The sequence below is a fragment of the Odocoileus virginianus genome, chromosome 22 (assembly GCF_023699985.2).
Source record: "Odocoileus virginianus isolate 20LAN1187 ecotype Illinois chromosome 22, Ovbor_1.2, whole genome shotgun sequence".
NCBI classification, from domain to species: Eukaryota; Metazoa; Chordata; class Mammalia; order Artiodactyla; family Cervidae; genus Odocoileus; species Odocoileus virginianus.
In genome coordinates, this window is record NC_069695.1 from 11,239,234 (window position 1) to 11,266,704 (window position 27,471).

Consider the following 27,471-nt stretch of genomic DNA (forward strand, 5'->3'; position numbering starts at 1 on the left):
TGACGAAATCTGGTTTCTTCCGAAGTTCAGGAGGAGCCTTAACTCTTTACTGTTGCCCAGCATTTCATGCCTTGATGACGGGTACCTCTGTCCATGCTAGGATTTGAGGAACCCCACACGGAAGGGGCTGGAGTGAGGAATAGGCCGTGGAGTGGGCCTGGGGGCTGCTTCCATAGGTATCAAAGATGACCCTTTAGGATAGGATTTTCTTTCTCAAGGGGCTTTTCCCAGTGGTTCAGATGGTAAAGAATCTGCCTGCAATATGGGAGACCCAGGTTCGATCCCTGGATCAGGAAGATCCCCTGGAGAAGGGAATGGCTACCCACTCCAGTGTTCTTGCCTGAAGAATTCCATGGATAAGAGAAGCCTGAGGAACTAGAGTCCATGGGATCACAGAGTCAGACACAACTGAGCACCTTTCACTTTCAGTTTCTTTTTTCTTTCAGTGTTGATAACTTCATCTTTCAAAGTGAAGTGTCAGTTTCATGGAACTGATTTTTTTTTTTTTTTCCATTAAAAAAAAAAAAAGGCCTTTAAACATGACACGAACCACCTTATTGGCAGGATATCCTTGTAACTTAGACCAAAAATCATTGTTTAAATTTTGTGAAACTGCAAGGAATGAAAATAGAATCTCAGAGTTGTGCACAGAGCTGTATGCGTAGAGAATGTTTGGGTAAGTGAAGGTTAAATTATTACAAAGTACATAATCTAGTTCATATGTTTAAGGAGCGGAACTAGGCTAAATTATCTAAAATATTCTGACGTACTGAATCATTTCATTTTGTAAAACAGAATCTGTCTAGCAGGGCATTTGGCTGTGTGCTGGTCTGTGGAGTGCAGTCCATAGTCTCGACCTCCTGTGTTTGGAATTAGCAGGCCCAGAGGTAATACGCGGCGGGCATGTGGCAGTTATTATGGCTGTGGAAGTGGCTGCTGGCTAATTGATAGCAGTAGCAGCTAAGAACAGCCTTACTTAATTTTCAGTAGTCCCTATGAAAAGACGCTGTAAATGAGAACCTTTGTCTTACCATTATTGTCCTTTCTCTGACGTTAGGCATCTAATATTTAGTGTATGCACTTGGTCATATTTGGGAGTGAATTCCTTAGACTCTTTCTTTTCCCCCTCTTTGGAGAGACTTTTCTTTCAGCTTTTAGCCCTGATTATTTTATGCCCCCAAGTTAGTAAAGGATTATTGTCAGTAAACACTAGTTCCCTTAACTGGCATGACTCCTGTTTGCTAAAAATATATAAAGTCGCAAAGCCAACCCTTAGCCCATGCAGGCTGGTGACTTTGCTCATAATCTGAACCCCAAAGAGACACACTGGTTGCATAAAAGGTCAGCGAATGAATCATTTTCTCTCTTCATCACTAGAGCTAAGCTTTTGTGAACTGGAATTGCACGTAGAGCATTGTGTCCATGGTTTTCTTTGTATCCCGGAGTGTTACACAGACTGAAGTGGGTGGTTACTTGTAGTCAAGAGGGATCTTATTTTTCTCCATTCAGTTTCAGTATGTTTGTAGCAAAAGACCATATTTGGGGCATTGAAAGCACAGCCTCTCTTTTAAAAGAGGAATTTCACAAGGAAAGTCGTCAGATAATATATCTAGCTCTTTTTCTTGTTTCTAACAACCTCTGCCATTAAATAAGTAGCAGTCTTATTAAATTTGTGCACTCAGCCTTCTTCCTGTTGATACAGAGATAAGAAATAATAGCAAGTAAGGTGCTATAAAAGATTTGCCTTCCTCTCTGACCATCTGTATCTCCGCCCTAAACTGCAGGATCTGAAAATGAAAAATCAGGGAGTATTTTAGTCCTTTGTACTCATTCTCCATATTCTCTCACAGAGCTTCTTGTCATTAACAGTCCCTGTTAAAGAAAGACACTGAGCCGTATTGAGGGGTTTTCAAATCAGGATATAATGGGGTACAAGAAACCGTGTGGGCTCTGGGTCATTACATTTATTTATGTTGTTCCCAGAAATCCTCAGACCTCTGAGTCCTTGAATAAATATCTCCAACATCCAGTGACTACCATTCATATTCTTACAAAACTATTATTTGCAGTTAGGATTTACTTGCTTTTCATTTATTTGTCCAACTAGTATTGATTGAGCAGCAACTGTGGTCTGCACAGCACTCTGCTAGAGGTTGTCCCCAAAAGAGCCTTCTCGTTTAGGAGGGCACAGCTCACAGAACCACAGTCCAAGACCCATCTTTTTCAAATGAGAAATTTTAAGTTAGATTAGGGGATGCGAATGGCAAAGGAAAGAGATCGCTCCAACTCTGCAGGACTTAAGAGATGCCTTGATTTCCCTGACTAGAAATAAGAAGTGACGATCAACAGAACATGGACCCCAGCCCAGTGCCCTGAAGTATGCAAATGGATAGGAAGGCAGGATGCTGTCAGTCTTAAGAGTGAATAGTGTGTCCACTGCTGTGGAGTTTTGGGAAAGTTACTTAACCCTCACTGCATATCAGTTTCTCCCCTCCAGGGCAGGTCTGTCTCATAGCCTTGCTTCCCTCCTAAGGTGGCTGGGGAAATGTAAGAACCAATAATGCAAAGTTCCTGGCACAGAGTAAGCCCTCAGTAATTGTTAGCCGATGTCATTTTCCCATTATCTGCCAACCTCACTCTTCAACAGCAAAACCAAGAACTAAAACTGTAAGTTCTAAACAATCAACTTCTGCACACTTGATTCCTGGAAGAGGGCTATGAGCCCTTTGCTTACAGACTGATGTATGATCTTAACAAGCTTGGCCATCTGATTCTCAAGTCTATAAGAGATTAGAAGCCACAACTTAAAAGAACTTCCATGTAGTAGATCAACAGTAGTGAAAATCAACGGCCACTTGTCCTAGTATAAGAAGGGAAAGCATGTAAAAACAACACGTGTGAATCTTACTTTTTGTTATCTTCTAGGAACTTTTGCACACAATTCCTCAAGAGAAGTTGCATGTCTATAGAGACCTTGACCCTGGAGGAAAGGTAGGGCAATTATAGGATCTCCAGTTGAGGTCATTTCTGTCTTAGAGAAACGTAAGGCCTCATCTTTCAGAACAGCACATCACTGACCCAAGCCCAAAGAAGGCTCAAATCACTAATCTGGACGCTCAAAACAGAGAAGTTCCTGTTGTTGCTCAGTTGCCAAGGCATGTCTGACTCTTTGCAGCCGCAGGGACAGTAGCACACCAGGCTTCCCCGTTCTTCACTGTCTCCCGGAGTTTGCTCAGACTCATGTCCGTTGAGTCAGTGATGATGAATGATTTTATTTAACTGGCTGGTGGGTCTGATATTTCAGTTTGAAAGGAATCATAGTCAGATCCTCTTAAACAGTAACTTTGAAATTCTTTTTAAGTAGCAACTGGTTTGATTTATAGTAATTTATAGGTTAGGCACCATTTTTCATGATCATATCAGTAGCTCTGTCAGAACTCAGTTGTCTCATTTAACTCACACATCACTCCATCTAGAAAGTTCCATGTTGTGAAGTGAGGCTGAGCCAGCTGATCTAACACTGAAGCTCTGCTCTGTCTATAACCAGCCTATTATGCTACTGCTTTTGTTTTGTTCATGCTACCTCAGTATACATGTTATTCTCAATATTAAAAAAAAAAACTAAAAACTTGGTATTACAGATCTTTTTCCTGATTCCAGTGTTTTTAAAAGACACTTTAGGGACTTTGCTGGTGTTCCGTTGGTTAAGACTGCATTTCCACTGCAGGGGGTGCTGGTTTGATCCCTGGTCTGGGAACTAAGATTCTGCATGCTGCATGGCGTGACCAAAACTGTAAAAAGACTGTTTACAGTTCACATTTACAATTCACATTTACTGTTAGAGTTGGCCCTGCCTATATCTCACAACTGTACCACTCTCTAGTTGAAGAAAACTGGCAGTTTGGAATATAATCACTCCTGGAGAAGAAATAGGAGAAGCCACGTCCTTGCTTTAAATTTCCACTCTTGTCCTCGGCATATGAGAGCTGCACATAATATTGAAGTTGTAACAAAAGCAGCCAAGCGCCAGGGCTCACTTCTTGGGTTGTTTTGATTTGTCTTACACTTCTCACTTCCAGCAGCCCAGACTAACAAAAAAAATCTTCAGATAATTTAAAAAACAGTATTCTCTGCAGTTTCCCTTCGTTTCTCAAGAACAGCATCAGGGTGTGCCAGTTCGCTCCTATAAGCCTCAGGGTTTGTGGGAAAGATACAGAGGAGCCAGACAGGGTTTTTCTCACTCTTAAGGAAGTGGACCAAAAAATATGCCTTCTCTCAGCATTCATTGTTATAACAGAGAGATAAGAGATAATTTAGAAATCCTGTTCAACTGCTTTATTTTATGAATAGAGAAATGAAGAGAATTGACTCACGGCCCAAGGTCACAGACTGCAGGGGCAGATATATCCCCAGAGCCTGGTTTCCTGATCCATTTGTACTGTGTGACACTTCTCAACATTCAAGGGGTACTGGCACTCCTAACGTCAGGTTGAATCATCCATCAAAGCAGCCTCGAAATTTTTGAAAGTCCAACTATTGCTAGTAATTGGCTCTTGGCTGTTCTTTATATAGAAAAATGATGCCATGCATTTGTGCTTGGTGTTGATGATGTGTTTGTGTTCATTCAAATACTCTTTCCCTGACCTGTCTTCTTTATGACCAACAGAATGTCCTTCCTAAAGGACCACTTTTGGAGTATTGTATGGCCTGTCCCAGTAACATCGCAGGTCTGTCTAGGCCTTATCACATTCTCAGGCTAGGCCTCAGGGGCTCTGTGTTCTAGTACTGTGTTTTTAGAGCTGCATTTCGGGGTTGTATTTGAATGCACATGAGCATAGTAGGCAGCACGTCAGTCTCATAATCTGAAGGTCCTGAGTTCAAACCTCAGACAGGGCAGTGCAAAACTTTTGGGGTTCCCTGGTGGCTCAGTGATAAAGAACCAGCCTGCCAATGCAGGAGGTGTGGTTCAGTCCCTGGGTCAGGAAGATCCCCTGGAAGAAGTCATGGCAACCCACTTCAGTGTTCTTGCTGGGAGGATTCATAGACAGGGGAGCCTGGTAGGCTACAGCCCACGGGGTCGCAAAGAGCCAGACGTGACTGACTAGCACTTTCAGTTTTACTTTCAGTAAAAGTTTGGCCTGTGTGCTAAAGTTGAACAAATGTACACTGTTTGACTCCTTGGTGTACTCCTAACGTGAATTCATGCCGTTGCGTGCCAGGAGACACGTATGAGAATAGCTATAGCGTCATGGTTCATAATAGTCAAACCCTAGACATAACCCAGTGTCCATTAGTAGTAGAATTAATTTAAAAATTGTGATGTATTTAAAGAATAGAGTACCAGATAGCAGTGCAAATGAGTGAACCATAACAAGCCCGCTGTGTGTGAACCTCACATGTATAATGCTTAATGAAAGACTCCAGTGAAAGGGTATATATACTGTGTAATTTCATTAATATGAAGTTCAAGGAGAGGCAGACCTCAAAGAGAGTGCTAAAGAAGGCAAATGTAGGTGGTAAAGGTACAAGAAAGAACAAGAAAGTGTTGCTGTCAAGGTCAAGACAGTGGTCCTGAGGAATGCTGTGGGAGTGTTCTTTGTCAAACCCGGGCGGTGGTAACATGAGTGCTTGCCTTGTAGCAGCTTAGTTGTTCTGTACTTGTGTTTGTGGACTTGTGTCTGTGTGTTCTATTTCATAACAGAAAAGGCTAAAAACAGTGAGGCAGTCCTTGAAGACTCCTTTATTTTAAAAATGAGTTAAACATGGTAAGTCATTGAAATGTTAAACAAGGAGATTTCAGTGAAGGCAAAAATATTTTTATCGGTATGTAAGACTCTTCTCCCTGTTTTTGTTTGCGTTTAGAAATCAATTTATTTATCTCTCCTAAAATATAATCTGGCTTCCCTGGTGGCTCTGTGGTAAAGAATCTGCCTGCCAATGCAGAAGGCACAGGTTCAGTCCCTGAGTGGGAAAGATCCCTTGGAGGAGGGCATAGCAACCCTACTCCAGTGTTCTTGCCTGGAAATCCCATGGACAACGAGCTTGGCAGGCTACAGTCCGCGGGGTCGCACAGAGTCGGACACAGCTGAGCAACTGAGCATACATACAGGCTCAGAGGAATATGTATCAAAATGCTTAATAGCTGTTCTATTTGGACTGTGAAGCTAATGATAATTTTTTAAATCCCTGTTTTAAAATTTTTCTTAAGTGAGCAATATATTTTACTATGAGACATGAGGTAGACATTTTGTTAAAATTTCAATAAAAAAGCACACTCATTCTGATTGCCATTATTTTAAAAAACAACAAACGTTGGTGAAGGGGATATGGAAAAATTGGAACCTTTGTGCACTATTGGTAGGACTGTAAAATGGTCCAGGCACCATGAAAAACAGTTTGGAGGTTCCTCAAAAAATTAAAAATAGAGCTACCAATGGTCCAGCAAATCCGCTGCTGGGTATATATCCCAGAGAATTGAAGGTAGGATCTCAATTGTTCCTGCTCCTTGTTCCTAGCAGCACTCACTGTTCATCATAGCCAAAAAGTGGACAAATGAATAAACAAAATCTGGTCTGTACATACAGTAGAATACTATTCAGCCTGTAAAAGGAGGGAAATCCTGCCACATTGCTACAATATGGATGAACCTTGAAGTCATTATGCTAATTGAAATAAGCCAGTCACAAAAAAATGATTCCATATATATGAAGTGTAAGATAGATTCATAGAAACAGAGAATGGTAATTGCCATAAGGAAAGAGAAAAAGAGTTGTTTAATGGTCTGGAGTTTCAGTTTTGCACAGTGAAAAATTTTTTGAGATCTTTTTCACAACAGTGTGTATATACATAACAATATTGTACACTTTAAATTGGTGAACATGGTCAATTTTATGTTGTTTACCACACACAAAAAAAGAAAAAAAGGAAGATGGCCTTGTCAGTATGAATTAGAGGAGTTATTATGATGAATATGTGGACTTGGGAGTTAATGGTTATAAAGCAAATGGGAATAAGAGAATAGATTATATCCCTGCTTTCTCTAAAACAAACTTTAATTTCATAGCTACAGTCACTGTCAACAGTGATTTTGAAACCCAAGAAAATAAAATCTGTCACTACGTCCACTTTTTCTCCTCCTATTTGCCATGAAGTGATGGGACCAGGTGCCATGATCTTAGTCTGTTGAATGTTGAGTTCTAAGCCAGCTTCTTCACTACCCTCTTTCACCCGCATCAAGAGGCTCTTTAGTTCCTCTTCACTTTCTGCCACTAGTGTGGTATCATCTGCATATCTGATGTTGTTGATATTTCTCCCAGCAATCTGATTCTAGCTTGTGATTCGTCCAGCCTGTCATTTCACATGATGTACTCCGCATATACATTAAATAAACAGGTGGACAACATACAGTCTTGTCATACTCCTTTCTCGATCTTGAACCAGTCAGTTGTTCTATGACCAGTTCTAAGTGTTGCTTCTTGACCCATATACAGGTTTCTCAGGAGACAAGTGGTCTGGTATTCCCATCTCTTTAAGGATTTTCACAGTTTGTTGTGATCCACAGAGTCAAAGGCTTTAGCATAATCAATGATTATTTTTCTGGAATTCCCTTGCTTTCTCTGTAATTCAGTGGCTGTTGGGAATTTTATCTCTGTTTCCTCTGCCTTTTCTAAACCCAACTTGTACATCTAAGTTCTTGGTTCGCATACTGCTAAAGTCTACTTGAAGATTTTTGAACAAAACTTTACTAGCATGTGAGGTGAGCGCAGTTGTACAGTAGCTTGAACATTCTTTGGCATTGCCCCTCTTCAGAATTGGAATGATCTTATCAGGTGGTTAATAAATACTTGGAGGAGTGAAAAAGAAAAAAGAATAATGTGTAGACATTGTTTGGGTCTTGATTTAAATAAGCCAACTGCAGACAGGCCTTTTTGATATTTGGGGAACTATATACACTGGTAAGTATTATATAATAGTAATTATTTTAACTATTTCAACTCTGATACATTACTGTGGATTATATTTTTTAAATGCAGTAGGTAAGAATTTGGGCAGACTGGATAATTTTGAAGCTAGCCAGTAGGTACATTGGGTTTCTTATGCTATACTCTCTACTTTTGTGTGTCTCAGTGTGTGAAATTTTCCATAATAAAAATTTTGGCTTTTTTAAGTAAAGCAAAGCTACAGTTTTGAACATGGAAAAAAATTAAATTTATTTCAGTTGGAGATCTAGATGTCTAAAAAGGAAAAATGTGTATTTGGAACATGGTATCCCAGAAGTTTTATTAAAAGAACTTAATATACTCTTGCCGGACATCTCAAATACATGTTTGCCTCTCTACATATGAGTAAAAAGCTTAAAAATTCCCTTGCATCAGTCTACTATAGTTGTTTTTATTATTTTTAACTTTAAGATTTAATCAAATAGATCATAGCTGAAAATTCAGAGTGGACCTCAAAAACTGAATGTAAAAGTTCTTACTGTTAACAGTTTCTTTAGGGAATATGAAATCATAGAGCTCATTATGGAAGACTTCACAAAAACTAATCTGTTTTCAAAATTCTGTGTTTGATTTAAGTTTTTGCATGTTTGTTTCAAAGACATTTTCTTTGTAAATGATAGATGACTTTTTGGAGAATAGATAAAAAGAGTAGTTTAAGATCACTGAAATCTCAGAAGTTCATTTTTATTAACTAGTGACTAGGTTTGTGAGACATGCCATTTTGAAATCAAAGAATGTATGTATTTCCAAGCTAGAATCTGCCTTAAAAGGTTGCTTTGCTAGGCATTGCAGCTGTTCTGATAAAATTTTTTGTAATGTATGCAGTTTTATGATAAAGAATCTACAGAAGGTTTATAAATTATAAACTATCCATTTACATGAAGTAGAATGCATCGGACTTCCCTGGCGGTCCAGCAGTTCCTCTGCTATTTCACTGCAGGAGGCTCGGGTTCAATCCCTGACTGGGGAACTAAGATCCTCTGTGACCAAAAAAAAAATGTATAAAACCAAAATTTTTTAAAAACCTCATTCTTTGGGGAGTGACCAATTTTACTCTCTCCCTATTGTTTTTGCATACATGACCCTATTCTTGTTTTTTCCCCAGTGTCTTAAAGTGCTTCCTCCCTGTCAGAACTCACCCCTTTCTCTCTAGATTTAGAAATTACCTCCTTCTCAGCAAAGCCTTGCCCCACCACTCTGCTGGTCTAGCCTTTAGAGTCCTTCCCAGGGAACCTGCCAGGCTACAGCCCGTGGGGTTGCAAAGAGTCGGGCACAGCTGAGAACTGAGCTCACACACACAGCTGTCCTCTAGACAGGAAGCTCCTCTGGGTCAGGGACTGTCCTAAACCACACTCAGCTTCTCGACTCTGTGATACAGTATGTGTCAGTATTACAAATGAATATTTCTTTAGTTCTCTCTATATATTCATTTATTTATAAACTACACCTTCAGTACAACTTAGACCCTAAAGCTTTTTATACTTCAGAGGGAAATTCTTCAGGCATAGATGAGAAACATGTTGCTTTTTATCTCTTGTGAGTAATTCAGAATCTGACGGTTTCCATCAGCTTTCTCATGTGCGTTTTCCATGTGCAGGCCTGTGTAAAGTGTGAGAATCTGCAGAGTATGTACTAACCTTAGCGGGAGGGCCCCTTGGAAGCACATCATGTTGAGAATGTGCTTGTTCTCTTGTTTCTTTATCCTGAGAATAATTGTGTTTTCGTGGAAGTTCCAGTTAGTAGGGGCCTAGTTTCTGACTGGAGAAAGAGAGAGTGAGAGTTGAGTAAAAACTAATGGTGACAGAATATTCCAGATACAGAAAGCGCCAGTGTGAGAATTTGGTTGCCTCTTACCCTTAGATGAAGTCGGTTGCCTTAGTGGCTTTCCAGGTTTATCCTAATCACCTCCTTTCTGTCACCCACTCCATCCCCATTCCTGATTTCCAGAAGTGAGAAGGAAATGCCGTAGGGCAGAACAGAACCCTGGGAATGAAATTTGCTTGCACATTTCTGAGTGGGAGCATGTTGCCTCAACTTTGTATAGCCTGAACTCCCTTATTGGAATCAGTTTTGTTAAGCTGGAACCCTTAACCCTAATATGTCCTACGGACTCCTGTTTTCTTCCCAAATAATTCAAAGGGCAAAGTTGGGGGGCGGAGGGGGGGACACATGACAAGCAGTGTGACCTTGGGACCACGTGCATTCCAAGCCTGGGAAACAGGGTCCTGTGAAGAACCTTGAGTTCAATCCAGTTTAACTCTCGTCCCAGGAACCTTAGGGCTTGCTGTTGTCCCCCCAAACATGTGGGAGGTAGTTTCCTGACTCAGACTTCCAGCAGGAGGACTGTCCATTAGTCAGTGAGTGTCTGCAGGCCCTGGAGATGTTAGAGTCAAGGCCCCGGGACTGGCCAGGGCATTGCTCAGCAGGTCCTGAACCTGAACTCGATGTCGGTGCGCTTCCTGGAGTGGAATCAGAAACTTAGTCATTGACAGCCGGTCTCCCTTGTTCCTAAGCTGTCATTACTGCTCTCTGTATCCACAGGCCGATGATCAAAAGCTGAAATTGACAAAATTAAGGAAAGCATCTCCCTTCAGAAATAGGTATTAGGACTTCCTTCCAGGCTCTCTTTCCCATTTCCAGCTTTCAAGAATAGAGACTGGAGAACCAGCACTGTGATAAACCCTGCCAGACAGCATGCTTAGTCTGTGAGACTGGTGGATCTGTGGGCTGTTGTCAGCAGCTACCACTGACCTAAATATACAGGCTGTGTGATGTCAGCTGCACCAAGACCCCTTCCCAGAGGCAAACGGGCTCAAGGAAACCATATCACAAAGATAAAGACTCATTAGAATGGAGCCAGACGGAGGATGGAACCGGATTTTATTTGTCTGCTCCTTTGTTTCTAGTGAAAAACAAAAGTAACAAAGGTCATTGGACTCAACATATGACCATCAGCAGAGGAGACTCTTGGATTTATTTCTGGATCTGTCTCTTCTGAGCCTTCATCTCCCTTTCTGGGGAGGGGCAGTGGTGAAAAAGCAGCCAAGCCTCCCTCCCTCCCTCCCTCCCTCCCTCCCTGCTCCCTCCCTCCCTCCCTGCTCCCTCCCTTGCCTGGGTGGCTCTCACCCTCTCCTCTGTTCACCCCTCTGCTGTTTCACCCTCATCTCAGGTTCAGGCCTTCACCCTGTCACCTGACCCCTTCTCTAGTTGCCAGCTCTCTTCAGGGGGCTTGCTTCCCACCTTCCTCAATCAAATGGATCCCATTGCTTCCTAAGTAATCCTCCACAGCAGCATTCCAGTCCGATCACTGCTCTGCTCAAACACACACAGTGGCTTTTGCACAGACCAGAGTCTAGGGTCAGGCTCAGTAAGGATCTGTAAAGCGGCCCTTCAACTCTGTTTCACATCACTCCCCCTTTTAGTCCCCATTTTCTGAACAGCTTGAACTTGGGCTGGTCCTTGGGCACACTTGTGCTTTTCTGCCTCCATGTCTTTTCTTACATCTCCCTCTCTGTCCATGATGCCTTTCTTCCTATCTTCACATGCCCAACTCTACCCATCATTTACAAACCACTCAATTGCCACCTCCTCCTTGAACCCTTCCTTGATGCCTCCATTTAAAGTGATGTCTCCCTTCCATGAACTTCCTTACGTTATACGTATTTGTACACCTACACAGTACTTATCACTTCTGCCTTGTCTTTTACTTATTTTTATAAATGTTTTTATCTCCAAATGTAGGTTGTAAACACCTTGGTGCAAGCCCTGTCTTTTCTTTTTGATGTTTTCTATGACAGTAGTTCTCACTGGTAAGTCATCAAAGGTTTTTTTCTTTAAGCCACAGAGAACCAGGACCAGATTTTGGCGGGAGGGAGTGGGGTGCCAAGTTTGCAGGATCCTAGTTCCCCGACTAGGATTCAAACTCACACCCCCTGCAGTGGACGTGACTAGTCCTAACCACCAGACCGTCAAGGATGTCCCCCTTGATCAGAACTCACCGTTGTTCCTGTGGCCCTCTTGTGCATCCAGGAGCTCTTCGGAGGCCTGAGACCTTTTTCTTGTTTGGCCAGGCCTCCAAATAATTCCCTGTGCTGAAAAACTGCCCCGCCTCACCGCCTCCTTCCGGACCACTCAGGTCCACCATCACATCCCAGCCTCCCCGCCTGCTCTCATCTGCAGGATCTGAGTCTTTCCTAAGCCACCGTAGCTCCTGACAGGGGAGGGCGCGTTCCTCACTCAGCAAAGTCTGCGTTCAAAACACAAGCCATATGCAAACCTGTGTCCAGTCCAGGCATCTTATGGGAAGTGTACAGACGGACACCTGTGGGTGGGCCAACAGGCACCCGGCACTGGAGGGGCCATGAAGGACTTTGAGGAGGACGGGCAGCGTTTGAGCCTGCTGTGTTGGAAGTGATAATGTGGGGGGAGGACGTCTTAGCTCTGAGGAGCAGTCTCAGAAGCAGCGCAGCAAGGAGCAGGGAGTCGCCTGGGGTTTGCAGAGGACCTCGGAGGGTTCGTTTTGGCAGAGGCCGATGGTTTGTACAAAGGAGAGGAAGCAGACGGAGCTAGGAGGTCACTTGGATTGTTCGTACACATCCTAGAATCCATCTAAATCAGGACTGGTAATTAGTACATTGCTTCTTCTAAACAATAGATTACACTGGAGAATTGCTTTTTGATGACTCCTTTTTTTTTTTCTTTTTTCATTTGCACTCATCTTAGCTCTCCAAGTAACTGTTAAGATTACTTAGAGGCCATGTGACATACTTTTTGTCAAATACTTTTATGGTACAAAGGATCACTCTGTAACTTAATTTTAATGAGTTATCTTAAAAGTAGAGCAAGAAATTTTTACCTGTTTGATAATATGTAGGTTAATATTTGGGGATAAAATTGTAGGATTAGTGCCAAAATAATTCAGAGGAGGGAAGCTGGAAATAGCTGAAACGAAAATGACCGTCAGTTGACCATGATGCCCGTGGTCGAAGGGCACACTCTTCTCTCCACTTTTGTGCATGTTGTTGTTCATTGTTCATTGCAAGTCATCCCCAACTCTTCGAGACCCCGTGGACTGGTCAGCTTCCTTATCCTCCACTATCTCCTGAAATTTGTCCAAACTCATGTCCGTTGATAGTGCAATCCAACCACCTCATCCTCTGTCACCCCCTTCTACTCCTGCCCTCAGTCTTTGACAGCATCAGGGTCTTTTGCAATGAGTTGGCCCTTCACATCAGGTGGCCAAAGTATTGAAGCTTCAGCTTGAGCACTGGCCCTTCCAATGAATTTTCAGGGTTGACTTCCTTTAGGATTGACTGATTTGATCTCTCTGCAGTCCAAGGGACTCTCAAGAGTCTTTTCCAGCACCACATTTTGAAAGTATCTGTTCTTTGGTGCTCAGCCTTCTTTATGGTCCAACTCTCACATCCATCCATGACTACTGGAAAAACCGTAGCTTTGACTAGATGGACCTTTGTCAGCAAAGTGATGTCTTTGCTTTTAAATACACTGTCTAGGTTTGTCATAGCTTTTCTTCCAAGGAGCAAGCGTCTTTTAACTTCATGGCTGCATGTGGGCATCTCTAGTAAAATGTTGGGGGAGATGTTGGGCCTTCGATGGTACTGAGTAAGCCTTCAGCTTGGGCTTCTAGCCCAGCGCCCTCACAGCGGCTCTGGGGCCGCAATCTGTGCCTTGCTTTGCACGGCTGCAGCCCTAACCACCAGAACAGCCAGGAAAACGGCCAAGAGTCAGCCAGTTGGTTGGGCTCTTGGTGTAGTCACAACAAATGATGAAGACCCATCAGCCAGATGGCAGAGGAGACTATTATTTTCGTATCTGCCATTGTGTTAAAATACCATATTTGTTAAATCATCGGTGGTTATAATTAAAATGTAAATATTAATACAAAGGAAGGAAGGATGCATGGGTTACCAGGTCACCTTACAAGAGGGATTTAATCAGAAGTTTTATCTTAACATCCTTCAGCAGCAGAAAGTGTTTTGTATGTTCACTAGGATGGAGAAACTGTGGAAGATGTATCAACAGTGTAAATTACTCTTGCAGTAAGCACAACATTCTCTCTTCCTTAAGAAAGTAAAGCTGTATTTTAAAAGCCCCAGAACTCAGATGTTATCCCTTTCATGCTAAATATACAGTAGTTCTCTTTAGGGAAAATTTATAGTTTTACCTTATTTTCCCAAATTTTTATTTTTTTAAAAGTGAAGCAAATAGTTCATAGTTCTATAGTCTTTTCTCTAAATAAACTGTGTTCTTTTCTCTAAGTATAAAAAAGTGTTTTATCATTTCAGTATTCCTCTAAAATATAATATGTTGATTGTTTCAATTTAGAATTTCTCTTAGAAATATCCTTCAAAATGCTTCTGAATACTTTCAAGGTAAATTCCAATTTTAGTTAACATGCTTGCAGTGTATAGCAAACTGAGTCATCGGTGGTTAGTCCTTGAAAGTAAATTAAGAGATAAGCAATGCATGTTTCTTTATTGAAATATGTAAATGTGGATTAATCAGAACCTGTATTGTAAAACATAAGACTGCTTCCTCTTAAACCACTGTTGTGTTTTGGAAATGACCATAGATCTTCAAACACTTCACCTACAAATGTTTTACTTGCCTTCTGTGGCATTGCTTTGAAAAATAAGTAAATAGGCCAACCGACCAAAATGGAGAAGGCAGGGGTCCTGCTGTTCCCAGTTTTCCTTTGACTGTAGCTGTCCCAGGGCGGGAGATGGGCTGGTTTAGGGCCCTTCTGGGGCACTGCTTCCATGGACAAGGCAGGGGTCGGCCGCAGCCCCGCCCCGCCCTCGCTGTGCCCCCGGCCCCGCGTGAGTCACTTAAACCTCACAGCCAGCCTTCCGCGTCAGCCCCTCACCGCCGGCAGAGCGGGCCTCATCAAAAGTAATGGTTTACAGATGAGGTCACTAAGTGTCAAAGGGGTGACATTATTTGTCCAAGTTTATTAGTGTCAGAACCAAGTCTAAAATTCAGATATCCTGAATTTTCGCTCCATTGTGCCATTCAGAGCCTAGATGGGAGAGATACATATTAGTCTTCAGAGTTGATGCTTCCTTACCATGGTGTTTATTTCAGCCTCATGTAATTGGTACACATGACCATTGCCATGAGGAGCAGAAAGTACCAACTGCCTGTCTTTTACAACCTCCAGCCTGTCTAAGCTGAGGGATTAAAAGGGACAGGAGCCCAGTGTCCTGCCTGGTCCAGCCTCGGCTTCCGGGCTGTGACAGGCAGAGGGCACAGGGCTCCGGCCCCTCGGTTGATACTTGCATTTGTCCCATCTCGGCCCGTCCCCGCCGCTCATGGAGCCACTGCTGCCCAGAACACAGGCACCAGCACCTCCCAGCCTCCTTGCTTTGCTCGTTCTGACCACTGTTCCCCAGATCTGTGGCCCTCTGGGTGTATGTCCTCCTATTTAAGACTTGCAGATCATTTAGCTCTCTCTCCTCAATTTTAGAATTTCCATTCAGCTCAGAGCACATTCAAATCTTTTATTCAGGTTGCTTTGTACCTAATGGGGCTTAAAATACAGCTGTAGCATCTTTAGCGAAATGTTTTGGACTAATAAGTGATTTATGATTTATTTGTCTTTTGTCCTGAGTTTCAGGAATACCTGCCTCTCAGGAACTGCCCTCAGTCTCAAGAACTTAAGAGTGAGACTTGGAAATCAGAGGTGTTCCAGAAAAGGCTGCATCCTTATGAGGTTAAAAAAAGAAAATGGTGTAATTCAGTGGTGGACAGAAGTGTGAGTGCCCAGGCAAGGGCAGACGTTCCAGCTTCTCTGAAGTGTGCAGGAAGGGATCTGGTGTAGATTGCTGATAAAGCTGTGGGTTAGAATGTTTCATGAGGGTTACTCATCACCACCTGGTTCCCCTCGCTGTTCTGGAGCCACAGGCCAGTAAGGATTCGAAGCCGGTCCCTTTCCCTGAGAGGAATCAGGTACAAGTATGTGGCCAGATCAGAGAAGAATGCACATATAAAAGGATCTGTGTTAATGAGTCTGAGGGGCTGGGACTACTGCCTTCATGTACAAAAGACAGTCCTTCCTTTTGGCTGCACCGGCTCTTCCTTGCTGTGCTCGGACTTGTCGTTGCGGTGACCTCTCCTGTTGCAGAGCGCGGGCCCTGGGGCCCTCCAGCTTCCGTCGTTGTGGCACGTGGGCTCCAGAGCACAGACTCGAAAGCTGTGGTGCGCAGGCTTAGTTGCTCCACCACATATGGGATCTTCCTACATCTGGGATCAAACCCGTGTCCTGTGTGGGCAGACGGATTCTCATCCACCATACCACCAGCGAAGTCCACGGGCAGTCCTTTTTATGTGAAGTTTGCAGTTTATGAAATACCCCTTTTTAAAATCATATGAAGGTAAAAGCGTAGGTGTGAGGCTCTGACCCAGGCTGTGAGCTGTGTCAGTGCCAGGCCTGGGCTCCGGGAGGAGCCCTCTTCAAAGCATGTAGAGTCACTCTTTTCTGGGCCTCCCAGTCCTGTTGGTTAGTACCACTGCTTCGCCGCCTCTGAGCATATGTTTTAAAAAATTTGCCATCAGTGGTATTGCTTATTCAGAAAATGGTAAAACATTCCTTTCTTAAGAAAATTATGGGAAAAAATTAAAATCATGTGAATTTAGCTGGTATACAGTGCAGTTAAATTTCCAGCCTGCCCTGAAGCCTGCACCACACTCCGTTTTAGATGTGGAGGGCCAGTTTTTAAACTTCTAACACACTAAGACAAGAAACTTAAAACTTATATTTTTTTCTGGTATAGGAAAGGGTAAAAGCAGGCTCCATGAATGGCAAAGGACAGGCTTTTGTCAATGGAAGATTAGATCATCTTGAAGCACTTTTTTTTTTTTTTTTTGCCATCCTTTCCCTTTTTTTCTCTGTTATTACCTTCATTTTGTTTTTAGACTCCATGGAGATGGTTCCCAGCTTCTGTCTGTGCTTAGGGCCAGCCTCCCCAGTGGCCCCAAATACTTATTTCTTGTTAGGTCTCTGCCACATTTTAGCCTTGCCATCTGAAATTGTTGTTCAATCGCTAAGTCATGTCCGATTCTTTGTGACCCCATGGACTGCAATATGCCAGGCTTCCCTGTCCTTCACTATGTCCCAGAGTTTGCTCATATTCATGTCCAGTAGGTCAGTGATGCCATCCAGTCATCTCATCCTCTGCCGTCCCCTTGTCCTCCTGCCCTCAATTGTTCCCAGCATCAGGGTCTTTTCCAGTGAGTCGGCTCTTCACATCAGGTGGCCAAAGTATTGGAGCTTCAACTTCAGCATCAGTCCTTCCAATTCAGGATTGATTTCCTTTAGGATTGACTGGTTTGATCTCCTTGCTGTTCAAGGGACTCTCAAAGAGTCTTCTCCAGCACCACAATTTGAAAGCATCAGTTATTTGGTGCTCAGCCTTCTTTATAGTCCAACTGTCACATCTGTACATGACTACTGGAAAAACCATAGCTTCAACTGTGTGGACTTTTATTGTATAATGAAATAAATGGTTGTTATTAAAGGCCTTGGTATCCGCATGTGCCAGTTGAGGGAGCCATACATGGTGTCTGTCCTTCTAACTCCCCTGTAGGAGGATGCCCTTTGCCATTCTGCAGTATCCTTCTTCCCAATTCTTGAGAACCTGTGCTCCTTCATATGGCTCCTCCAGAATGGAAATTCTTTCTCTCTCAGGTCATTCTTTCCCTTCTGCCTTCCTGAATCACAGAATATCTGGGACCCAAGAATTTGATTTTCTAACAGGTGATATTGATGCTACTGGTCAGTAGATCTCATTTCTGTAACTTGGGTGGGGAGAGGAAATGGGTGTAGTTTGTTGGGGGAAATGTCTATGTCTCTCTCTCTCTCTCTCTCTCACACACACACACACACACACACACACACACACACACACAAGTGTCACCGTTAGCACCACCACCTCTACCACCCAGTCATCTGAATAAACGTCATCTCTTACCTCCTGTATAGCCCTCTCCCTGATGCCTGAAGAGTCCAGGAAAAATGAGTACAGTTCAAACTCTGAGCCCAGTCCCCATGTTCTCTGCCCCCCAGCCCCTGAGCCAACTCTTCATTCCTGCCTTGCCTGTCCCTGCCTGAAGTAATGGTCTCCTCACCTCTTCTCTACCTTAACAGCCCAGGTCCCCCTGCCTTCATGGGGACTGTTGCAGACACAACAGATGTATTCATCTCTTCCTGCTGGAAACTTTTCAGTAGTTCACTGCCTGTATCACTACTCTTGGTATTTAACAATGAAATGGATATTTACATGTTTAGTTTGTGCATTTACAGTTTGTCTCCGTACTAGATTTTCAGCTCTTTGAGCATCTGAACTTTGCTTTATACTTGCCATACTCCATAAAGTTTTCCACCTGACAAATTGATTAGTTGATTTAGATGGAATGCAAAGAGAGGAGGAAGAAAGCTGGTAAGTTAGGGAACCTCTGGTCCTTTCACATAATTGTGCGTATTTTGAAATATATACATCTTAAACTTGCAAAACTTTTGAAAGTTTAAATCTCAAGCACATTTTTTTCACTGTAAAATAAAATATAGCCTGTATTCCCTAGATATGTAGAGATGTATTCCCTAGATACATAGAATAGCTATTTTATACAGCTTTTTGGTTAATTTTTCTGTAATTATAACATAGCAGGTGTAAGTGCTAAATCATATCCATCTGTGGTGGTCCAAATAAGAGGGAGGGATAGTACACCATTCAGGTTATTTCAGTTTTATAGTTTAATGTACAGTAGGACAGGTTCCCCTTCTTATTTTTGGTCCTAGTGGTCAAATCACATAGCTCTCCTGTGCTAGCGTTTCTCTCGTTCCACCACCACCCTTCACAGACATACCCCACCACCCACTTTGCTCTGTCTTTGCTTCTTCCTGTTCATGTTTTCCTTGGGAAAAATTAAACAAACTGATTCGGTTAGTGCATTCTGATGCATTCATTGCTTATCTCCTGTCTTGGGGTTTTCAACGAATTGAGTGTCTCACAACTGATAGCTGTTTTACATAGTGAGACGATATCTTGCAATGTGATGTGTGTGTATGTCCTTAATTGCTAAGTCATGTCTGACTCTTGTGACCCCATGGACTGTAGCCTGCCAGACTCCTCTGACCATGGGATTCCCCAGGCAAGGATACTGAAGAGGGTTGCCATTGCCTTCTCCGGGGGATCTTCCCAACTCAGAGATTGAACCTGGGTCTCCTATGTTGCAGGCAGATTCTTTACTATCTGAGCCACTAGGGAAACCCCTTACAATGTGATGCATGGTACCAAATCAGACTTTTGAATCATTTGACAATATGTTTTCTGGCTTCAGGGGGATAAAAACACAGCTATTTTATCAATGGCATTTTTTTTTTTAATTTTGAGACAGTGTCGTTGGCTTCCCCAAAGGGAACAAGCACAAGTTTAAGGGAGTTTTGGACTAAGGTAATGAATATTCCCTATATTAGAACAATTTCTTGAGGAAATCAATGTATAGTCATTTAATATGAATTCCAGTTAACTTGATGGACCTTATGACTGTTAAGGATTTTTGTGGTTTTATTTGTACATTTTTGTACCTTCTTTTTAAAATTGAGAGTCTCTTCTAGTGCTAACATTCTGTGATTCCAGGATCCCATAGTGTCATGGTCCAGGAAAGCAACACGGATTTTCCTAGGTGACCTAGGCCTGTCTAGTTGAAGCTGGGAGTGCCCGTTTTCTAGATAGCTCTGTCTCACAGCGACATAACCGTCACTGAGTGGAATCTAAGGCAGACTCACTTCCTAACAACAAACAGGATTATTAGGAATCTTCGGGAGCATTCTGCTTCTGTTCCCTTTCCTCTCAGTTTCCTCGTTCCCTTTATTAGTCCTCATGATTGTGGTGAAGGAAACGAACCTCATTTTGTGCTTTTAATTCATTGATCACGAATGTTGGAATAACCATGGGTCCAGGACTTAGCATCTGACAGGAAGTCACAGATGTGGTTCATCCATTCATGGATCATACTTGCGTCACTGGGAAAGACAGCCATAGGAAGCACTGAGACTGAACTTTGGGTTGTGAAATGCTCGCCTTTAGAATCATGGGATTCAAGTGGAGTTTTCTCCAAGTAGAAAGAAGAAAGCATAATTGGTTTAGCAACCACAGGCTTTACATAGAACACTGGGAATAGATTATTATTTCCATAAGCAGAGGGGAAAAATTCTCCTATATAGTGGATACATAGGGATATTGATTATCAGAGCCTGGTTTTAACTTCCTGCTAAGAAATAATTCAGGCAAGACTTTTTAAGAAGACTTGAAAAACTGTCACATTTGCTCATAGCTTAAATCCTAAGAATGTTCAAAGGAGGTAACTCTTAAGAAATTAAAGACAACTTATCTCCGCATTCATCTTCGTTGGAATTCTCTTTCCAGATATCTCTTTGACATACAGTGGTAAAGAGTGTCTTCTTGCCTGATACAGTCACAGACTCTCCTTCACTCAGAGGCACCTCAGTCTGTCTGGGGCCTGCGAGCAGAGCCTCTCCTGTCCTTGTCCCCACAGCCACCACCTGTCACCACATGTGTCTCCCAGCACGGGCATTTCAGACACGGCAAAGATCCTTGCTTTGCCAGAATTTGTCTAAACAGGATTCAGAATCTTTCTCCAAAATCTCTATCTCCCACTCCCTCTTAATTCACATATTAATCTGAAAAAAAAACAAACAGCATAAAGAAATATTATCACAGACACACTAATTAGGACTCACTGTTTACATTTTAAGGCCTTATCTTCCTCCTTTTTAAAAACCATATTATTGTCTTGACAAAAGGAAAAAGTAAAGGACTCATTAAAAATCAACTTTTCTCCATTCACATATTAAGCATTGGTTCATGACTAGTGCATGTTGATGAACTCAAGTTTATTTTCCATAATTAGGTATATATTGAAATATAAAAATATGACTGTGACTATCTATATCAATGTCATCCATTATCCAGGATCCAGTTTCCTAGATAAGCCAGATTATGTAGGACAGTGGTAGGATGGTGGTAGGCAAGGAGAACAGGTAGTTTGAGAAGTAAGTTAATCTACTGAGTTTATAAGTGTTGCCCCCAAATCCCTGTAAGTCAGTTCATTTGCATCTCAAATTAATTTGGCTCATTTTGTCCCAAAGAAATTTGGGCAGTTATTCCACTAACTTATCCAGTGTGCAGGATTCAGTTTTCCCCTCTTGTCCCCCACCTTCCCAGAATGCTTAGCTGCTTGGTCGTATCCGACTCTTTGCAACCCCATGGACTGTAGCCCACCAGGCTCCTCTGTCCATGGGAATTCTCCAGGCAAGAATACTGGAGTGGGTTGCCATGCCCTCCTCCAGGGGATCTTCGGAACCCAAGGATCGAACCCATGTGTCCTATATTGCAGGTGAATTCTTTACCATCTGAGCCAACAGGGAAACCCAAGAATACTGGAATCGGTAGCCTATCCCTTCTCCAGGGGAACTTCCTAACCCAGGGATCAAACCGGGGTCTTGTGCATTGCAGGTGGATTCTTTCCCAGCTGAGGTACCAGGGAAATCCGCCACCCACCCACCCCACCCCACTCCCACCCCTCCAATAACTGAGTTCTTTATGAACAGCAGTTTTTACCTCTTCATTTATTCCTTTATTCATTCACTCAGCAAATATCTCTCAAGTCCATGGCAATCTTCTAAACACTGGTGGATGTGTCAGTAGGCGGAAAAAAAATTCCTGCCCTCATGGAGCTTTTATTCTACTTCGACTTTTATTTCCTGGTAATGCTTTTTTTTTTTTTTTCTCCTGGGATCTCACTCTCTTAACCAGGTATCTGAAAGTGAAAGTGAAAGTCGCTCAGTTGTGTCCGACTCTTTGAACCCCGTGGACTATTACAGTCCATGGAATTCTCCAGGCCAGAATATTGGAGTGGGTAGCCGTTCCCTTCTCCAGGGGAATCTTCCCAACCCAGGGACTGAACCGGGGTTTCCTGCATTGCAGGTAGATTCTTTACCAATTGAGCTGTGAAGGAAGCCCTAGGTATCTGAGTCCTGTCCAAAATAAGGAGCCCACTGCAGGAAGAATACACTTTTCCAGTCATCTGTGGCTCCCCCTCTGGGCTGGCTTTCAAGCCAAGAAGTTCTGCTAGTAAATTCTTAACTTTTGCCCTTCATCTCCCACCATGGAATCAAAACATTCTCCTCCTCCCAGTCTTCTGTATTCAAATTGTTTTGCCTTTAGAACAGGGTTTTGAATACTACAATACTCAATCAATACTCAGTCAGTACTCAATATTGCAGCTCAGTCTTCTTGAGGAGTTTACACCCTTGGCAACTTCAACTGCCATCTGCGTTAATGATGTTTAAATTAGAAATATCTATCCCCAACATGCCTGTTCTCTCAGTTCTAGGCTCACTGAATGAATAGATGTGTCATCACAGCCCTTGAGGCCCCTCTCCATCTTCATCACTTCTTTCCAGTGGCATCCGCAGCTGCTGGCCTTGGAGCCTGTGTCTGGGCCCCCTAAGACTTGCCAGGCCCGCGAGAGTGTCCTCAGCCTCAGTGTTTGCTCACAGGGTCTCTCCACAAGCAATGCCAGCTTCCTCCCTTCCCCTCCCCAATCCCTACAGGTCAGTACCCACTTGTCAAGGCCCGTCTCAAACTTTCCTGTAGCAGGAGAGCCTGTTCTTCCTTCCTTCTCCTGCAGGCTGCCCTCCCAGTGCCCCTTCTCCCAAAAAGAGAGAGTCTAACAGGGACATTTGCTCTGACTTCAGACTCCAGCAGGCTTCAGATTCTGACTGATGGTGTGATGGTGGAGAGTTCATTGCAAGTGTAGGCTCAACCTTATATTGTATCTTTCTGTTTTTCCTAAGAGTTTTTTTTGTGGTTTTTATTTTTTTTTTGGCCACCAGTCACAGAGCCATTAGTGTCCCTTGTAATCTCAGAGGTGGTCTTCTGGCCTGAGCTTTCAAAATATTCATAGGTGTCCACTCACCCTGGGTTTCCCCGGTGACGCTAGTGGTAAAGAACCTGCCCGCCAATGCAAGAGACATAAGAGATGCAGGTTTGATCCCTGGGTTGGGAAGATCACCTGGAGGAGGAAACAGCAGCCCACTCTAGTGTTCTTACCTAGAGAACTCCATGGACAGAGGAGCCTGGCGGGCTACAGTCCATGGAGTTGCACAGAGTCAGACATAACTGAGTGACTTAGCATGCCTGCTCACCTTGTAGCTCTCTTCTTCCTAGGGAGATCCTGAAGGTGCCCACTGCCCAGCCAGCCATCATGCTCTTAGACATGCAAGGTATTGTGACTGTCTTCTGAGCCACCTCATGACGGACTTCTTAATGTCAGCTTTGTATCTCTTAATTTATAATTTTTAATAAATGGCCCTTTAGGGAATTCCCTGGCAGTCCAGTGGGTGGGACTTCACACTTGCACTACAGGGAGTGTGGGTTCAATCCTGCACACCACACAGTGCAGCCAAAAGTGAAAGTCGCTCAGTCATCTCTGATTCTTTGCGACCCCATGGGCTATACAGTCCATGGAGTTCTCCAGCCCAGAATACAGGAGCGGGTAGCCTTTCCCTTCTGCAGGGGATCTTTCAAACCCAGGGATCCAACCCAGGTCTCCTGCATTGCAGGCGGATTCCTTACCACCTGAGCCACCAAGGAAGCCCAGGAATGCTGAAGAGGGTGGCCTCTCCCTTCTCCAGCGGATCTTCCCAACCCAGGAATTGAACCAGGGTCTCCTGCATTGCAGATGAATTCTTTACCAACTGAGTTATCAGGGAAGCCCCCCAAAATAGAATTAGATCAAAGTAAAAACAAATGCCCCTTTCTAATTTTCTATACTTTGGATTTAGTTCACTCTGAAACTAATTTGCATAAAATCGGACTGCTCCACATCCAGTGTTGCTGTTACTCACAGGCCAGTGCTTATCTCCTTTATGTCAGTTAAGCAATAATATTTGATCCATTTATAGTGGATTCTATCACACATAGAAGATCCTGCAGCTCAGGCTTGTTCAGATTGTAATTTAGCTGAACTGGTCATATGGATGTTTCTCGTGAAGCTTGCGGTTCAAGCCCACCCACAGTCGTCTGACCCCAGTGTTAGCCAGTCTGCCTGGGGCACTGCCCTTGCATCTTGTGTCATGCTCCCACCGTTCTTATTCCTCCTGCTAATTTATCCCCCCTGTTAGAAGAGCAGCAGTTATTCCTTTTCCTTTCCTCCTTTCTCAAGAGTAATGCTTCATGTATAGTTGGTGCTCACCTCCTGTGTTTAGTTTAAGGACCCGTTCCTGAGGGACCCAGCATTACGCGGTGAGATTAAACCAGGGAAGGAATAGTAGGAAAACTGGTTCTTCATCCCCAGTTCACCCCACGATAAAATAACTGCGTGTAAATGCCTACCTGGGTATCTTATGGCGGGATCGTGAAATCAGCTTGCTTTCCATGTGCGCAGAACCTGCCCACCACAGCCCCGGGGCGTGCCACTAGCAGCAACTCACCTCTCCCACCCCATCCCACACCATCTCCCAGCAGTGACGGGCCACCTCGCTGCCAGCCATCACCCATCACTTGTCTATTCAGAGGCTTGATATGGTCTTTGAAAGAATTTTTTGCAATGTGCTATCTAGCTGTTTGATTTTAAATCTCACTAAACTTTCTGGAGCCATGCCAGGGACTTGCTAGAGTTTCTGATGCTATCTTTATAAATGGTGGAAGGGGGAAAACTCCATTGAACTTTTGCGGTAATAAAATTATTACAGTTGAGCCCTACATCTGTTCACTGAACTTCCTGTGGGTTTCCACCAGATCACATGGCTGACAGCAGAGACAGTCTTTAAAGCGTTTGGTCTGCGTATTATACCCAAGTCTCAACCACCAAATCAGACCTTTGCTTTGTCTCTGGACTGGGCGTCCGGATGTCCCACTGCAGTGGGTTGATTCACTGGAGCTGATAAAAAACATTCCGGCCAAACTCGAGAGAGTCTAGCATTACCTCTGGCTCCAAAAGTCAAAACAACAAGATTGTTGTAAGTAGCTTTGGATTGAGACCAAGCCCTGAGCTTGAGAGATGGGTTTTCCCTCCTTGTTGAGCTGAGTCACAACTGTCTCGGAAGGAGAAGGGTGAATGCCTGGGCCTGCGGAGACCAGCACCCCGCCCTCTCCTCGCCCCTTTTTGCCTTAACTGTCACACCAAAGCCCCCATCCCCTCAGAGCCCCCTGCTCTGCTTTCCTGGATCTTCAGTGGGTTCTCAGGCCCATCTGCCCAGGAGTCCTTCACTGAGGCCCATAGGGCAGCCTTAGAAGGCAAAAGAGGAGATGAGGCAGAGAGGGGAGGATGGCTTCAGAGTCAGGAAGACCCCAGTGGCCTGGGCCCTGCTGACCGGGTCAGGAGTGAAGATGTTCTCAAGTGAGGAACCTGGGCCTCCCTGAGCCAGTACAGAATGGCATTAGCGTTCTTCACAGGCATGAAAAGAGCAGAGGAAAGTGACTTTTTCTAGGTTGTTGATCTGACATTCAGACTGTGATATTTCTTGGACTGAATCTTAACAAAATGTGTCCCCAGTGTCTTTAGTGCAAATAGAGCCTTTTGTCTTTCATTTCCTTAGCTCTCGAGTTCTAAGAGTATTGTTGTTGCTGTTCAATCTCTGAGTCGTATCCGACTCTTTGCCATCCCATGGACTGCAGCACACCAGGCTTCCCTGTCCTTTACTGTTTCTCCCGGAATTTGCTCAAACGCATGTCCATTGAGTCAGTGATGCCATCCAACTATCTCATTCTCTGTTACCCTCTTCTCCTTTTGCCTTCAGTCTTTCCCAGAATCTCTTTTAGAGGAGCACATATTTTTAAGAATGTCTGTTTCAGTCTCAACCCAGGTGGGCTCTCTCTCCAACTAGATAGACAGGGAGATGTTGGGAAGGGTGTCAGATTGGTGCTCCTTGGACAGGGTTCGGTATGCAGAGGCTATGCTCCCCATTCAGTCAGCTTGACTGAATGGTATTTTCCAAACTCTTATGATTTATGCCTATTATTTGCCCTTTTAAAATCTTCCCAGTACACTGTCTTAAAAACAACTCATTGCAGGAAAGAGGAAGCTTTTTACTTTGTGCTTTGTTATGTTTGCTTTGTTATAGCCAGTCCTGGAGAAAATGCTCTGTTTTTCTTACTGTTTATGCTTTATCCCCCTTTCTGAACCTTTTAAGTGCTGGTGAAAAATTTCAAGCAAATAACCCGGGAAGCAATCTCCCTCAGCCCACTTGTTGAGGAGGGAGGATCTGGTACTAGAACTCGAGGGGCATGAGCGTGTACTGTCTGCAGTGCTTGGGTTTTGCTAGTAACAAGTGTGTCCATGCCAGTCTGTCTCTGCTTGCTCTCTGGGTTGCCCTGTGTCCAGTGGCACACACTCCATGGAAGTGGCCACGCCTGGGACCTCAGCCCACTTAGCCACGAGCTCTCAGACCTCAGCAGGCCAACCACAACCTCGTGTGTGTCTTGATTGTTAAGCATTTGGGAGTCTTAGCCTTTAAAACCCAACTGTTGTCAGCCCCCAGGACAGCTCAGGAACCTTCAGATATTGACCCTCTCCTCTGAGACTGCCCCCAGGTGACGCCTGGCTGAGTGGCAGCCTGCAAGTGCTTGACTTGAGGGCTGTCCCTCAACCTAGTTCGTCCAGCCTTTTCTCCAGGTAGACCCAGCAGAGCCTGGGGGGCATGCAGATAATCCCAAAGTGGAGACCTTACTGGGGTCACCTCATAAAACCATACCCAGGAGACTCAGAAGGAGCTCAAGGGCCTTCATTTTATACAAGACAAGAGAACCGAGACCTGCAGAAATGCTGTGACTTGCCCCAAACGGTTCAGCCTGCCAGTAGCTGAGCCAGCAGAGAGCCGACGCCTCCTGACCCCCAGCCTGGGGCCACCTGGACTCCAGATCTGGAGATCAATCCCATCTGTTCCCCGCGAGGACGCTCAAGCACAGAGGGCTAGTGACTTAGCGGCTGGGAATATGGAAGAAATGCTTGAGGTTCTTTATCATTACTAAAGAGATGTGAAAACCTCCCGTCCATGTGGGATGTAGGCATTTTAAAGAAACGCACAGCTGGGTCCCTGTCGGCTCTGAGGGGCGCGCAGGGGAGAGGTGTAGTTTTGTTTGGCCTCCAGCTCCTCCACTTCCTAGCTCTGTCCTCTTTGGCATCTTATTTATTCTTTTGAGCTTTGGTTTTCTTATCCATTCAATATAGTTAATAAATCTTTGTCACAGAGTTATGTGCAGAGTTGAATTCATGCACTCATTCATTTAATTCGTCATTCAGCAAACATTTCCTCAGTGTCAGTAGTATGCTAGATGCTGTCCTCTTAGCAAGGTCCTGCCTTCCGGGGACCTGTGTTCTAGAGGGGAACAGGTGGTACCCAAGTAAACAAACAAATAAGCAAGCT

General features: G+C 43.8%; 1 protein-coding gene across 6 annotated transcripts in view; it reads left to right on the plus strand.

Moving 5' to 3' along the window:
- DYM (dymeclin) overlaps positions 1-27,471 on the plus strand; it is a 385,106-nt gene that overhangs the window by 351,045 nt on the left and 6,590 nt on the right. For 2 of the 6 annotated variants that reach the window (XM_070452575.1, XM_070452579.1), the window contains one exon: positions 2,926-2,991. The exons of 3 other annotated variants lie outside the window; for them this stretch is intronic. In XM_070452575.1, coding sequence (XP_070308676.1) covers positions 2,926-2,991 — 66 coding nt within the window. Of the gene's footprint in view, positions 1-2,925; positions 2,992-11,741; positions 11,810-27,471 lie in introns of all 6 variants that reach the window. One more of the 6 variants, XM_070452578.1, reaches the window with a different exon arrangement.